Source organism: Tursiops truncatus, chromosome X (assembly GCF_011762595.2).
Source record: "Tursiops truncatus isolate mTurTru1 chromosome X, mTurTru1.mat.Y, whole genome shotgun sequence".
Taxonomy (NCBI): Eukaryota; Metazoa; Chordata; class Mammalia; order Artiodactyla; family Delphinidae; genus Tursiops; species Tursiops truncatus.
The window spans coordinates 75064961-75077530 of record NC_047055.1 but is presented as its reverse complement, the minus strand read 5'-3'; the positions used below and the strand labels follow the sequence as shown (position 1 = coordinate 75077530).

Sequence of the window (12570 nt, the reverse complement as noted above, 5' to 3'; positions counted from 1 at the left end):
AGAAGCCAACAAGATGTTCACCAAATAACTCAAACTTTATACATCAAAAATCAAACTCTTGATTCCTACCCACCCACACACACATACCGGCTTTACCTACAATATTCATCATTTCAGTAAATGGCAATCACATTCTTCAAATTGCTCAGATCAAAAATTTGGCAATCAGCCTTGACTTCTCTCTTTTTCTCACAATGAGTATCTAATCTGTCAGTAAATGCTGTAGGATCTACCATGAAGACACATCAAGAATCCAGCTACTTCTCATCTCCTCTACCAATAACCCCTGGTCTAAACCACCATCATCTCTTACCTGGATCACTGCAGTAGCCTCATCTCCTTGCTTTCGCCTTGCTCTTACAGTGTTTTCTCCACACAGACAATCAGTAAACAAACAAATGTATAAAATATCAAAGAGTGGTGGATGTTCTGAAGAAGAGAATCTGTTAAAATATCAGTCAAATCATGTTAATCCTCTATTCAAAATCTTCCAATGACTCCCCATATCGGAGTAAAAACCAAAGTCCTAAGGAAGACCTGAGATGTCCCTTATTAACTCTGATCTCATCTCTTATCACTCTCCATTTACTTAAACTGCCATACAGGTCTCTCTGCTATTGTCCATCATACAAAGTATGCTCTTGCCTCAGGTCTTTTCTACTTGTGGTTGTCTGTATCTGGAATATTCTAACTCCAGATATCCCTATTGTTCACTTCCTAATTTCCTTCAGGTCTCTGCTCAAATATCACCTTCTCAGTAAGGGCTTCTCTGACCAACAGATATAAAATAGTCCTTCCCACTATCAATCCCTATTCCCCACACTCTGCTAAATTATTCTTCATGACATTTATCACCATCAGATATATTCTACATGTCTCCTTTCATTAAACTGTAAACTCCATGAAGGGAGGAATTTTTGTCTGCCTTGTTCATTGCTGTGTCATAGGTGCTTAGCATAGAATTTGATATGTAAAAAGCTCAGTAAGTATTTGTCGAATAAATGCAGTCTATAAAGTAAGATGGCAAGACTGTTGGCAACTTGAATGCCCACACAAGCCAATCCATCAGTCCAGTAAATGGATAAAAGACCCAGAAGCCTTAAGAGCTTCATGAATTTCTATTGATACTAGTTAAGGTTATTTTGCCTCTCTGACTCTCCTATTTCCTATCTATGAGGTGAGCGACCTGTGTGATAAAAAAGGAGCACTTGATTTGAGGAACAAAGAGTGGGGCTGAAATCCCAGCTCTGCCACCTTGAGGCTGTTTGACTTTAGACATGTCACTTAACTTCTCTGAACATAATATTTACAATGGGAATGACAGTATTATAATAGTATGGAGAATATTAAAACACAGTAAACCTGGCTACTTGTATACAGTAGAAAAGAGGATGAAATGCAATAATGGAATATGAAACAACTCTGTAAACTGTAAAGTGTTACTGGAATATGTCCAATGTCACTGTTCCCTGTGCTACATTCAGAAAAAGTTGTCAAAGAGTCAAATAGTGCTACTAAAAATGTTTTGAACTTTGGAAAAGAACATCCCAGATAAAATACTAAGTACCACTGTAGCTTATTTATTGTCTGGTACTAGGTTGTTCTGGCTCAAGTTATCCTGTGACATGTTGAATCCACCAAAGGAGGCCAACTATTTCCAGGGAAACCCTGTCACAGGACACTTGCAGTCCCCCTAGCGGCCAGATAGTAAGACTACACTTCCACAAGCAAGGAACACACTCAATTTGCACAAAACAGAACCCATAATTAAGGGGTTGGCCATTTTAAAGCTACATCATCTAATTCAGCAAAGGCCTTATAAAAAAAAGTTTTCATGTTCCCCTTACTCCCAGAATTGTCTGACTTGTGCTCTTTGCTTCTCTCCCTTAACCAACACCCTGAAAACCCATTTATACAGAACCTCAAAGCAAGCCACCATGATCAATGGAAAACTTGAGAGCAGAATGATAATTCTTTTTTTTTTTGGCTGGATAAATGCTTTATTCTTTTGCCAGTTTTTATTTTATTTTTTTTTATTTTTAACATCTTTATTGGGGTATAATTGCTTTACAATGGTGTGTTAGTTTCTGCTTTATAACAAAGTGAATCAGTCATACATAAACATATGTTCCCATATGTCTTCCCTCTCAGAATGATAATTCTTGATCTGACCACCACACTGGGCATCTTTATTGGCTCTCACGCCAAACTTAGACCCATTAATCACCCTCAATTTTAATTACTTCCCCATATATTGCAGACTTGTATAGTCAAAGACATCAAAACATGTTCCCAGAAAGTGCAAAAATATAGCCAAAAATGAGAAAGTAACTAGTAACTGACTTGACTGGGGTGGCACTGTTGAAAAAGGAGAAATAGATTCCAACCCCTTGAGTTCACTCTTCATTGTCTTTCCAGAAATACTACCTTCTGGTATCTGAAATATTCATCAAGACGTATAATCTATTGCTTGAGTTAAATCATGTCCCAACCTCATCCATAAGGATAAAAAGCAGCCATAGATAATATTGTTGACCACTTCCACCTATGTTGATCCATTTCTTTTTTGGATATCTGCATTTAAAAAATACATACCATACAATCCAGCAACTCATCATACTGGCATCATGGTGTTGCCATTCTGTTTTGTTTTTATTTTTGTTTTAATAGCTATAAGCTCCTTGAGGGCAGTGATCTCAAGATTCTCCCTGAATTGTGTTCCCTTTACCCTGATCTCTCTCTAGTACACAGATGGGCATATAGCAGGTGTTTAATGAAAAGTGGTTGATTGATGAATACTTTTTAAAACTCACTTTATTAGGGTCATCTCTAAAGACAACTACGTCACAAGAGGACATTTTGTTCAGTGGCCTGTCGTTCACTTACCATTTTCAGGACACAATAGCTATAGCTGATTAGATATGACCCTTAGCCTAGAGTGTTAATAAGACCAAAGTTCAATCCCTTTATAGGTAAATTTTATCTCTTCTTTATGGTTATAGAGTACACCCCTGAAAAGAAGCCCAAATTATATGAGAGTAAATGGACCACTTCTTCATCTACAAATACACACCAGAAGGAGTGGTGGCATTTACCTTGTCTAAAGGACAACATATAAAAACATAAAATTATGACTCCAGCTGCTTACACAAACCTAAACATAAGCCAAATACAACTAACTAGTGATTTCTTTGGCTTAGTTTGCATCTGTTACCTCTTCATGTTAGTTTAGTGCATAGAAATTATTATTCCTCATCCCCTTGCTAGTAGTTCCCAAATCCAAATACTAAAAAGAGGACTACTAACTGCATAAACCTTATTAATATGTTTCTTCTCTACTGTTGTCTGAAGACCTGAAAATTTTAGAGACACTCTTCTATTCATCCAGGAAGGGGCTGGCATTATCAATTCTAATTCACAGTTGAGGAAAACTGAGAACAGTGTCCTTATGCAGCCTTCATACAGGATGAAACAAAGTATGCTTTAACTTTCAACACAGCAGCAGAAACCTTTTGCCTCTTAAGTCCCAGAGGGGTTCAAAACTCAGGTACTTTCAGCGAGGTTGCAGGATACAAAGTCAATATACAAAAATCAGTTATATTTCTATACACTGGCAATGAACAATTTTAAAGGATATTAAGAAAATTCCATTCATAGTAGCATCAAAAATTAAAACATTGAGGAACTAATTAAACAAAAGAAGTGCAAAATTTATACTCTTAAAACTACAAAACGTTGAAAAAAGTGAAAATGACATAAATAAATGGAAAGACATTCCATGGCCATGGATCAGAACACTTAATGTGGAGATGACAACACTCCCCAAATTGATCTACAGATTCAATGTAGCCTCTATCAGAATCCCAAATGGCTTCTCTGTAGAAAATGACAAGCTGATCCTAAAATGCATATAGAAATTCAAAGGACCCACAATAGTCAAAAACAATCTTGAAAAAGAAGAACAAAATTGGACGACTCACACTTCCTCATTTCAAAACTTATTAAAAACTTACAGTAATTAAGACACCGTGGTATTGGTATAGGATCAATGTATTGTAATATAGCCCAGAGTCCAGAAAAAACATTTACAGTCAACTAATTTTACACAAAGGGTGACAAGACAGTTAAATAGGGAAAGAATCAACATATGGTGCTGTGGTGACTAGATAGTTACATAAAAAATAATTCAAAACCGATCAAAAACCTAAATTTAACAGCTAAAACTATAAAACTCTTAGAAGGAAAGCTAAGTGTAAATCTTTGTGACCTTGGGTTAAGCAAAACCTTCTTAGATATGATACAAAGATCACAAGCTACATACAAAAAGTACATTGGACTTCAAAATTTTTAAAGCATGTTCTTCAATGGATACCATCAAGAAAGTGAAAAGACAACTCAGAGTATGTGATAAAATATTCACAAATTGTAATTTCTTATAGGATTTTTATCTAGAATATATTTTTTTAAAACTCTTACAACTCGGGGTTCCCTGGTGGCGCAGTGGTTGAGAGTCCGCCTGCCGATGCAGGAGACACGGGTTTGTGCCCCGGTCCGGGAATATCCCACATGCCGCGGAGCGGCTGGGCCCGTGAGCCATTGCCGCTGAGCCTGTGCGTCCGGAGCCTGTGCTCCACAACGGGAGAGGCCGCAACAGTGAGAGGACCGTGTACCGCAAAAAAAAAAAAAAACCTCTTACAACTCAATAAGAAAAATAATCTAATTACAAATGAGCAAAGACCTTTTTTGCAAAGAAGATATACAAACAGTCAATAAGCACATAAAAGGATGCTTAATATTATTAGTCATTAGAGAAATGCAAATCAAAACCACTTTGACATACCACTTCACACCCACTGTGATGTCTATAATTAAAAAGACAATAACAAGTATTGGCAGGATGTGAAGAAATAGGACCCTCATACATTGCTGGTGAGATTGTAAAATGGTGTAGCCACTTTTAAAAACAGTTTGGAAGTGCCTCAAAAGGTTAAACACAGAGTTACTATATGACCCAGAAACTCCACTCCTAGGTATGTACCCAAAAGAATTAAAAAACATGTTCATAAAAAAAATCTTGTACATAAATGTTCATAGCAGTATTATTCATAATAACCAAAAGGTTGAAGTAACTCTAATGTCCATCAACTGATGAATGGATAGATAAAGTGAGGTACATCCATAAAATGGAAAGTATTGAGATGTGCTTCAACATGGATGAACACTGAAAATATTATTCTACATGAAAGAAGCTAGTCACAAAAGGTGACGTATTGCATGGCTCCATTTATATTAAATGTCAGAATAAGCAAATCCATAGAGACTGAAAGTAGACTGGTGGTTGATAGTTGCTCAGGGTTGGGGTGGGGTTTGACTGCTAAGTGATTAAAATGTTCTAAAATTGATTGCGGTGATGGTTGCCCAACTCTGAATATAATAAAAACCATTGAATTGTATGTATACTTTAAATGGGTGAATTATATATTGTGAATTACGTCTCAATAAAGCTGTTGATTAAAAAAATAAAACTCAGGTACTGCATGATCTAAATTGGCAGCATTCTCAAGTAACCAGCACTTTAGAGCTATATGCTTATCTAGATGAGCCACTCTCAACACTGCTCTGCCCTGTAGGTTGGCAACAGGAATTGGTGTAAGAGAGAAGGGATGGCAGCATTCATGAGTGTGCAAGGAGCTGTGCATAAATCACAGCAGCAGTCACTAAAAGTAGCCCTTACTGAGCAAAAATCTAAAACATCAACTGTCAGGTGGGAAAGTTCAAGAAAAAAAGTTGGGAAGTGCCACTCTAGAGAGGTTTCCCTATGGTAAACAAATGCTATAGAAAATGCAACAACTTCTACTCCCTCAACTAGCAAAGGGATGTACACTAAGCACCCTCCTGGCTTACTCAAACTTACATGAGTGCTAGTGAATAAACCAGAAGATGCTGGGTCTTTTCTTTGAAAAGAGTGCTATATAAATATGAGATTTCATAATTCTCTTCAATATGGCAAATGCCAACCAATACTGATAACTGTATGGAGCTTTACAAGCAACGAGGGAAAAAAAGTCAACTTTGTGCCTAGGATGAGGATAACTTACTCTGAGTTCAACATCTCAGAACGTGATGTAATGCTGGCAGGCAAATTCTGAGGTTGAATAATTTCTTCAATACCTTTCTTTTTTTAAAATGATTAATTCACATATAGCATCACCATATTAGCTCAGCCAGACAATTCTAGCAAGCACCGTTGCATATAGATCAGGTACTACTTGTGAAAGCACTGCAGAAGTTTGACCCAGACAGAGCTGTCTCAGAGGCGAGAGGTCCAGTTATTCTCAGGTTTTGAGAAAACGTTGCCAAAATAGCCAGTAGACAGAGAGAGACAGAGAACAAGAGACAGAGACAGCAGCCAGCAAAATACTTCATTAAATCACCAAGTCCTCAAGCCATCTAGTTCAGCTCCCTCAGCAACTGTTAAATCAGGCTCTAACCTTAAGGTAAAAAAAGCCCAGCTATTCATTTTGCAATTTCTTCAAGTCATCTATCTAGCCTTAAAAGAAAGGTGCTGAGGTTGATCTGATCTGTTACTCTCCAGATTAAAAAAAAATTCTTTAGGAGCATGCCACAGGTGTAATGAGAAAAAATATCCTGAAAAGTAGAAAAAAAAGTCTATATTCCAATATCAAAAGCATGAAAGGAATAGAAAGAAAGAAAATCGGGGACAGGCAGCACTTAAGGAAGCTGCGGACAAAGAGAAAATGGTGGAGGTAGGGGATGGGGAGAAGTTTCCTTTTCCCTCTCAAACCAACCTCACAAAACTTGATTTTTATTTGCTTTCTATTTTTCAGAATCATGATTTCAGGTTTGGTTATAAAATAAGCCCCTTGCTTACCACAACCAGCTGGCATTCTGCTTTCTGCTTAGCACAGTTCTGAATGAAACTGGTGGTCTTGATATCACAGTAAATAACAATAATAATAAAATTGTCCATGTCCCTAACTCCAACTCACATAATCCCACCAAGAGCAGCCACAGTACAAGTAAGAGTCGGGAGACCAAAGAATTGTTTGGTTTAAATACATATATGTATACCAGATGAGAAAATTACTACAGGGAGGTAAAACGTTTAAAAAAGAAAATGAAATGTGCCAGCAAATTCAATATATTAATATCAAAGTTTACAGCGTAAAAAGAATGGACGTCTGATGAGGCAAAATTAGCACTGGCAAGAAAGCTCCCTTAAGTGACCCTGCAACAGGAAAGCTGCAAGCATCTTCAAAAATGTCTCTCACTGATGTTAACCTTTGGCCAAGATGAGAGAGATACTCTGTGGACAACCAAGAGAAGAATTCTATCACTACATCTTGCACATATTTTCAAATGGGGTACCACCCAGTGTGGCTATATGGTCCTCGGGTTCTGATTACTGGTACCCAGACAGAACTCACCAGTTATTTACTGACCGTGAAGAAAGGATGCTTCTTTCCAACATATTGACCCTGAAGGCCTATGGACAGAGAGCGTCATTCCCAAAGCAAAACTCAGATTTACAAAAAAGACAAACTGCTCCTTGCAATATAGTCATAAAAAGTGACTTGATAACTGTGGAGAGGAGAGGAGATGGAAAGGGGAGTTAATAAAATGACTTCTTTTGAAACAACTAATGGAGAAAGGCAGGATTTGCCAATTTCAAAGCACTACTAAAATACTACCTATTATGAAGACCAGAACAAATTATCAAGAGAAAAATTAAAATGTTCTTTTTGCATCTGGATAATTTATTTAAACGCCAACTCTAATTCCTGAACAGGCTCTCCTTGGTCTCATCTCCCAAGAATAAATATTTGTCATATTATTACGCTGTTTGCTGGGATATAAAGGGCCCTACTTCTGTCAAGTGAGACAGTGGTCAATTAACAAAGTTGTAGTCTTATTTGTTCTTGGTGGAAGACAGCTCCATAAAATATTATCAGGGTTTCACACAAGCCCTATCACTTTTTATTATTCCTTCTGCTCATACCACATGCTAAAATAAGTAAAAATAAAAATTAATGGACAACCTTAGGCCTCTCTCCTCTCGGCAGAAATATTGTAGATGCATAAGAACACAGAGCTGTTCCAGAAGTTATTAAGTTAAAAAAAACCTACAATTAAATAACGTGTATGAACACACACACACAATCAGAAAAGGGAGTAATCCAACAGATTATTGAAAGTCTCTAGAATGTTGAGATTTTTAACTCAAAGTTGGCATATAATGCATGCAATACAGAGAGGGTGGAAGCTCTAGCTTTGGCTTAAAATAATTCCTTGCCTTTCACCAAACTGTGGCCCTACAAAGTGAGGGAAAGAAAGAGAAAGTAAGAAAATACCAACTTTTGTATTGGGATTTGTTGAATTCTGATGAAATTGATAAATTTTCAAAAACCTGATTCAAGGATTTTCTTTGTCCTAGAAATGAAAAATCTTTGTCAACACACAAGACAGGAATGCCAGTTTTCCCTTTCACTAGATTCCTATAACTAGTGCAGCAATCACAAACCAGGAAAGATTAAATAATCTTGTACTTTATTCGGGTACTGCTAATGTCTCACTAGTTGAGGTCATTAATTTATGCAGGTTTTAGAAATAGAGAAGTTTTTCCATTAAGACCTGGGATAAAATCCCCTAGCTTACTGCACACCTGATGGGAAGAGCTATTTAAAAGCTCTCTGTAGCCACTTTCTGAAAATTTCAGGTTATGTCTTCGAACACACACACATCTCTTAACAAATATGTGGAATCATTCACCCCCTCCCTGTTAACTGAGTTACTTGGGTGTTGGGGGAGGCATACAGAAGAGGGACAGGACGGTTCCAGTGACTGGGTAGGTCATGAAGCACCTTATACATTCCCCCCAACCCCGCCAAAAGAAAAATATTTCACAGTAGAAGAGAGCTCCGCTGACTAGCAACCGCCCTAGGAAAAAATATATACTCTAGCAAGTAAATCTGTTCTTATGAAATGAAGACCTTTTGTCCCACAGTATAACCACATTGCAAAAATTTTTAAAAAAAACAAACTTCAAATTAAGTAGAAAAGACTGACAATATAAATGAAGCCTTTGAAAATCCTGTAAGCCAAACCTTAAGAACCTAAAAAATATAAAGCCTGGTTAGAAGCTGTTTCTTCAGTAACCCAGAAAATAATATTTTATGAAATCCTATCCTCCTCTTTCTTTTCTAACACTGTGCTATCAACCTTCCAAGAACAGAAGCATCAGTGAAAGGAAGCAAATTGTTGGATTTAAGTCTCCAAACAAAGATACTAAGTCTAACAAATTTTGAAAAGTCACAGGTAAAGAAAATAGCTACAGAAACACGGAACAAGACATCAACATCCATGAGGACATCAGCACCCAGCAGATCTGAGGAGTTAGTTCCCCAGTCAATATTCCCTCCCTCATGGGAATAAACTAATATCTTAGTTTACTAGGAAAAAAATCTTTAATGTGGTCTCCAAAGTGCTCAATTGTGGTAAGTAAGAATTTTTAACACGCAAGATGAAATTGACCGCCACTTTTCTCATGTCCTAATGAAAACTATTGGGCAAGATTAAGGCTCATAGGTCCCTAACAGTTCTTACTTAATTTGTTAGAGGTAACATATCATGTTTTAAAATGCAAGTATGTCCTTAAAATGAAGGAATATATTGAAAAGCCCTATTCCTTTTGTAAACCCTAATCTCACAAAAGCAGATTTCTATGCACACTGGAATAGCAGGAAATCCTTTAAACTTTTTTCCCAACACTTTTGTAAGTCAGACTCAAGTCTGGTTAAATTGTTCATTAAAAGAACATTCTCCTCTTTATAGAGCTAATGCAAACTCAAAGTAGGAACTGTGGATCTGTTGTAATCCATAGAGCAAATAAACACTTTACAAGAGAAAACCAACACTACCATCTAGTTCCAACATTGTCAACCTGTGAGGGCAAATCTTGCCCATTGTTTACGGGGAAAGGGGTCATTTGGCTTTCCCCTACCTTTGCCTGCTCTAATCTTGCCTGGTTGGAGTCTCTCTCCTGACCTCCAACCCTGGGGCAAGTCCTCTTTGTTGCCAACAAAGGGACTTCACTCCTTCTTCACACAGCGGCCCTCAGAACCCAGAGACCACCTTCTTCCCGTAATCCCATACTCCATTTCATCTCTTTGGAGGAGGCGGGTTGAGAAAAGCTTGGGTCAGTTATTTTGCCTCTAACCTGTCAAGACCAGCCACAGGCCAGGGGGGCAATCCCTAACAGACCTTAAGAGGGGAAAGTGCCCATATTTCTTGTCCAGGTTCTCTGATTTGGGGGCGGGGAGAAGGAGAAGTAGTGGAGGGCTTAAGGGCTTTATTTCGGAAGATGGCCCTTGCAATTGGATTTAAATTTGGAGTCAGCGGGACATGGAGTACCAAGTGGCAGGCAAGATTTTTGGAGGCTGGTGGGGGGCGGGGGTTGTCAAGGAATCTGGAAGGGCTTGCACCAGCACCCAGGGCTCACAGTGGTGGGGACTGGAGCACACAGTGGGGGTTCAGAGCGCAAAGGTCGAATCTTTGGTAGTCCAGGGAAAGGCTCCAGATTTAGGGCGGCCCTTTCTGTGGAAGCTTGTTCAGCTCGCCCAAGAACAGAGCGTTTGCGCGGGGAGGAGAGGACTGACTCTAGGCTTAAAGACATTTTTAGGAGGAGAAACTTACCGCATGTCCCCATAAGGTCCAGAATAGCTCTCCATCCAGGGGCCCATTTCGCTTTTGACACAACTTGGACTTGGATAGGGCACTCTGCTCACCACGCCGCCGGGATACCACACATCGGGTGGGGGAAAGTCACCTTCTTGGCCCGCCAACCCCTGAGGTGGCCGAGTGTAGCCGTATGGGGCTACAGCCCCTGCCTCGCCTGCGCTGCCGCCCCCGCCTCCGCCACAGGGCCCATAGAGCTGGCCTTCTTCGGCTGTGAAGAGAGTGTGCCAGGAAGAGGAGGCGGCAGCTGAGGGTGAGCCTGAGCCCGGTCCTGCTGCACCCCCGCCGTGCAGGCTCGCCAGATCCCCATAGCGGCATTGTGCCGCCGCGGCCGCCCAGGCGCTGCCATAGTCCAGGGGGTTCTCCAGCTTGATGCGGGCATGAGGATGCGGAGGCGGCGGAGGGGGCAGCGGCCCAGCCAGGGCTAGCGGAAAGTTGTAGTAGTCGCGACTCTGATAAGCTGCTACCTCGTCCAGTGCTCCAGACTTGTACAGAGACAGGGCGGATGGCAGCTCAAGTGTTCCGGAGCCCCCTGCTTCGCCGCTGCCAGAGCAGCGCAGGCTCTCACTGTCCAGCCCTTTGGTGTAACCTGCCTTGAAAGGGGAATACTCAGCAGTCTCTTCGGTGCCCTTGCTCGGGCCATCATCCAGCAGAGAACCTTTGCATTCAGCCAACGGGGCACAAGGAGTGGGACGCACAGCTGGTGGACCTCCCAGGAGCGGGGCGTACATGCAATCCCCCCGAAGCTGCTCCCCAGGACTCAGATGCTCCAATGCCTCCACACCCAAGCCCATGGAAACCGACACTGCCTTACACAACTCTTTGGCGCTGTCCGAGATGGTCGAACTGCCCCCTAGGTAACTGTCCTTGGAGGAGATGGGAGCCCCAGTGGCCTCCCTCGCTCTCCCGCTGCTACTGCTGCCTTCAGATACCGCCTCCTGCTGCTGCTGTTGCTGCTGCTGCTGAAGAAGTTGCATGGTGCCGGCCTCGCTCAGGATGTCTTTAAGATCGGTGGAGCAGCTGCTTAAGCCGGGGAAAGTGGGGCCCAGCAGGGACAACGTGGATGGGGCAGCTGAGTCATCCTCTTCCGGAGGTGCTGGCGGCGGCTGCTGCAGCCCCTTGCCGGCTGCCGAGGCAGCTCCTGGCTCTGGGACGCAGCCACGATCCGGGGGGTCCTCGGGAGCTGACTGCTGTTGTGAAGACTGCTGTCCCTCGTCCAGGGACAGGTAGCCTGTGGGGCCTCTGCTCTGGACTTGGGGAGAGCCATCCTCACTCTGCTGCTGCTGCCGTTGCTGCTGCTGCTGCTGGGGACTGGTCTCCTGCTGCTGCTGCAAACGGGCGCCGGGAGGTGCTGCACTCGCGGCCGCAGGGTGCCGGGGACCCGGGTTCTGGATCACTTCGCATACACTCTGGAACAGGTTCTGGAAAGCTCCTCGGTAGGTCTTGGACGGCGGCCGGGGGTAGACCCTCCCCAGACCTAATTGCACCTCCATCCTTAAGCTTGGGTGAATCTTCCACCCAATTCTTTTATCCTGCTCCCCTTCTCTTGCTGAGAAGAGTTCAACAGGCTGCTATGCGTAGTTGCTGCAGCTAGTTGCCCACCTGCGGGAAGCTCCTGGGGAGGAAACTTGCGGGAGTAACAACTCCAAAGAATTCTGACAGCCTCAAAGTCTCGTGCAGAGGAAACACGCGCTGGACACGATCTTCCCTGGTAGGCTCACAATCTGCTCCTGAATACTTGGAGGGTAGATTCAAAAGATGCTCAAATCTTGAAGGGGGGTGGGGAGGAAAACCCTCTGCCTTCTGAATTTGGTG

The 12570-nt window shown here is 41.6% G+C and overlaps 1 protein-coding gene across 3 annotated transcripts in view; it reads right to left on the bottom strand.

The window, feature by feature from the left end:
• Positions 1–12248, bottom strand: part of AR (androgen receptor) — a 162506-nt gene extending 150258 nt beyond the window's left edge. For all 3 annotated transcript variants that reach the window (XM_004316787.4, XM_033849384.1, XM_033849385.1), the window contains exon 1: positions 10714–12248. In XM_004316787.4, the coding sequence (XP_004316835.2) occupies positions 10714–12248 (1535 nt within the window). The remainder of the gene's footprint in view (positions 1–10713) is intronic.
• Positions 12249–12570: the final 322 nt, after the last annotated feature.